The sequence below is a fragment of the Chenopodium album genome, chromosome 21 (genome assembly GCF_948465745.1).
Source record: "Chenopodium album chromosome 21, dcCheAlbu1.1, whole genome shotgun sequence".
NCBI classification, from domain to species: Eukaryota; Viridiplantae; Streptophyta; class Magnoliopsida; order Caryophyllales; family Amaranthaceae; genus Chenopodium; species Chenopodium album.
Window position 1 is genome coordinate 6,953,600 of NC_137854.1, and position 3,395 is coordinate 6,956,994.

A 3,395-nucleotide genomic window follows, 5' to 3' on the forward strand; every position below is an offset into this window, starting at 1 on the left:
AGGCGTAATTATATAGTTTAACTTGGCCACATCGATATTTAATAGAATTGAATTTGAACTAGATTCCAACTCAACACTAACCCGAACCCGAAGTACCATCTTGTTAACCCATCCGAACCCGACTCAACACAACCCGAATTGATTGAAATTGAACCCGAAAAGGTGAACGACCCGTTATAACTTGATTGAAATTGACCCAACCTGAACCTGAACCTGAACCTGAACCTGAACCTGATTTGAAGCTAGATTGACCCGACATAACCTAACCCTGATTTAACCCGAGACCTAATTTGACCCGACCCAAACCGACTTGAATACCTGAATTGACAGCTCTAGTTGAGTATGAACTTTCTCTTACCAAATCAACAAGTATTATCTATTTATATAAATGCACATTGTTCTATAAACATTTATACAAAGTGCTATTTTACAAACAATAACATGTATACTGTTTTATATGAGGGATTAGATTTGGAACAATGTGACGACTAATTCTAGATGACTAGTATCATTGTTCATTGCCTCATTGGTGAAAATAAACACAAAGCAGAATATAATGCAGAATATCAGTTTCATTAAACAAATCTGCTGTGCAAAATAACAATTCAGAAAGTTTTCCACAATCAATCATAATACAATACAGAATGATTAATTCATATCAATCCACATTATTTGTTTTCCAACTCTAATAACCAAAATCCTAGAAAATGTTTCATAACCAAACCCAAAATCAGAGCATTCATCCAGAAAGTTAGCCACTTTCTCAGAAACATGTAAAACACTAAAAATTCCACTGAAATTCTCAATCATTCTTCATCCAGAAAACGGACATGCTTCCCTTTTGGAGTTGGCAATCCCTTCAAACGAGGCGCTTCAGTTGAATCAAACTCTTCAAATTCCTCAACCAATTCATCATCACTGTTATACACAAATCTTTTGTGTTTTCCCATGAATTTTGGCCCCTTTTTCTCTCCTTCCATATTCATATTGCTTATCCCATCACACAATTCATCAAGAAAAGGCACATCATTCTCTGCTTCTCCTTCTTCCTCATCATAATACTCATCAATCTCAGCAACTTCATCAACATCTTGATTCACTTCATCCTCATCTTCGTCGTCGCCTCGAGTACTTGCATTCACTTGGATAGACCAGACTGAAGCAGCATCATCATCAAATGAATCCAGTTTCTCTAGGCTTGATTCACTCTTGACTTGGTAAGTAACCACAGATGAACAGTCTGATGAGCAGTCTGATTTATCTGAAAATTCCAGAAACAATGCCCTTGATATCATCACATCTTTCTCACAGTCTGTTACATTCTCTTCCTGCTTCTTCTCATCAATTTTCCCACTCACCACCTGAACAAATTTACATTAATGACACAGAAAAGACCAGAATTTTTAGCAAACCCATCAAAACAAACCAATCTAAAAAAATTAATAATAATCAAGAAAAGTAATTCCCATCAAAATTTGACAAGAACCCGAACAAATAAAATTCAAAATTACAAACCCCAATACAAGAAATAACAATAGATTCCGACACAAATTGAAATTAACAAGAAAAGCATGTTTAAATCCATATCAAAAACCCCAAAAAAGTTCAATTATTTATTTATTTATTTTTTTTTTTTTTTTCCAAACCCAAACAAGCCTATCTAAATGAATTAATCAATATCAAAATACCAATGATCAAGTAAACTCCATCAAAATTTGGCAAGAACCCATATTGAAAGATAATCAATGTCACATTTAAACAGTTTTTTTTTTTTTTTTCAAAATTACAAATCTCCAAAACAAGAATTAACAGTAAAATTTACAATAAATTGACAATAAGAACAAGAAAATGAGCATACCAGAGGCAATTTGAGTTGATCTTCAATTGGGGGTTCAGAAACAGAGCTCAACAAATCAACTTCCTCAAAAGCAGAGAAATTCAGAACTTGTGGAGTATTCACCGGAGTCGGAGCAACAAGTCCTGCCGGAGAATTAAAGATAGCTTTAAACCCGGCATTTCGAACCGGACCACAATTTTCAAGACAGAACTTAGAAATTTCAGCTTCTTCTTCAACCTTCTGCAACAAATTCTTGACTTGACCTCTGAGCAGAGCTTCCCCTGAACCAGGAGTTTTCTTGCAAGCATTGCTCCTCCTCTGTTTTGAGAAAGATGAAATTGGGGTTCCATTTAAGCTTCCACTTGCTAATCCAACAATTGGGGAATCATTTGTTATATCAATCAAAACAGATCGATCTTGTTTCTTAGTTCTTTGCCTTGATTTTGAGATACTCTTTTCAGATTCTTCAATCTTCTCTGAATTGTTTGAGATTTCATAAAATTAGTCACATTGAAATGAATTTATCAAAAAAAAATAGAGAAACCCAGAAGATAAATAAACAAAACTCATTGAATTTGTAAAATTAATCAAAATTTAAAAGGGGTTAATCGCAAAAAAATAAAAAGAACCCAGAAATTGATTAAACCCAGAAAAATTAAACAGAAATTACTTGATGTGTTGTTGTTGTTGTTGCTGTTGGCACTATTTGCTAAAGCAATAGCTTGAGACCTTGTGATTCTCCTGTTTGATGGTGAAGGGGTCTCCATTGAATTAGGGGAATTAGAGAATTAGGGTTTTGCAGAAAGTTGAGATTATTGATCGAATTTCAATCGGATTAAACTATTAAAGAGAGAGAAAAGAAAAGAGCGTTGAAGATTGAGAGAAGATGAAGAAGACAAATGAAAAAGAGCCAAAATGAGAGAGATTTTAAAGTGGGGAATTTGACCGTTGGTGTGATAATCTGGAATTAGGATAGAACTAGCCGTTAGGGTTTATGATGATGTCATACCTTAATTATTTTGTTATTCTAATATTGGTGTTCATTGGTTATTGTTGGGCTCCTGCTTAAAAAACTATGTTTAGTGGCCCGGGTGAAAAGTGGGCCATTAGTCACATATGATCCTTTGAAAAATGTAGCAAAATTCCAATTAGTCTAAGGTGCACCCTTGTTGAAAATTTTACACTACACCCCGGTGTAGCTTCTGCTACCTACACCCCCCTCCCCAAGTGACGTCATTTTGAACATATAATATTTCAAAACTGAACATATTTTATTAATAGTTGTAAATGAACATACAATTATTTATAATTGAACATTTAATTAAGGAGCATTATTATAGATGAAAAATGTATAAAATTTATAATTTTGTACTTGTTATTGAAAATTTTTGAAGGTAGCACGACACACACTCCTTATTGTAATTGTAAAAATCATTTCCATGAAAACTACAACATAGCACCCACTCTTATTGAAATTCCTTATTAAATTTGTTAAAATAACTAATTCATGATATAATTGGGTGCTTTAATTAGTAGTATAAAAATGAACTTTTAAATA

General features: G+C 33.5%; 1 protein-coding gene across 1 annotated transcript; it reads right to left on the reverse strand.

The window, feature by feature from the left end:
- Nucleotides 1-554: 554 nt before the first annotated feature.
- Nucleotides 555-2,712, reverse strand: LOC145602517 (uncharacterized). Its single transcript, XM_081658709.1, has 3 exons — nucleotides 2,508-2,712; nucleotides 1,859-2,313; nucleotides 555-1,361 (listed from the first exon to the last, which is right to left on the reverse strand). Exons 1-3 carry the CDS (start codon nucleotides 2,602-2,604, stop codon nucleotides 807-809), a joined length of 1,107 nt encoding a protein of 368 aa, XP_081514835.1. The 5' UTR covers nucleotides 2,605-2,712; the 3' UTR covers nucleotides 555-806.
- Nucleotides 2,713-3,395: the final 683 nt, after the last annotated feature.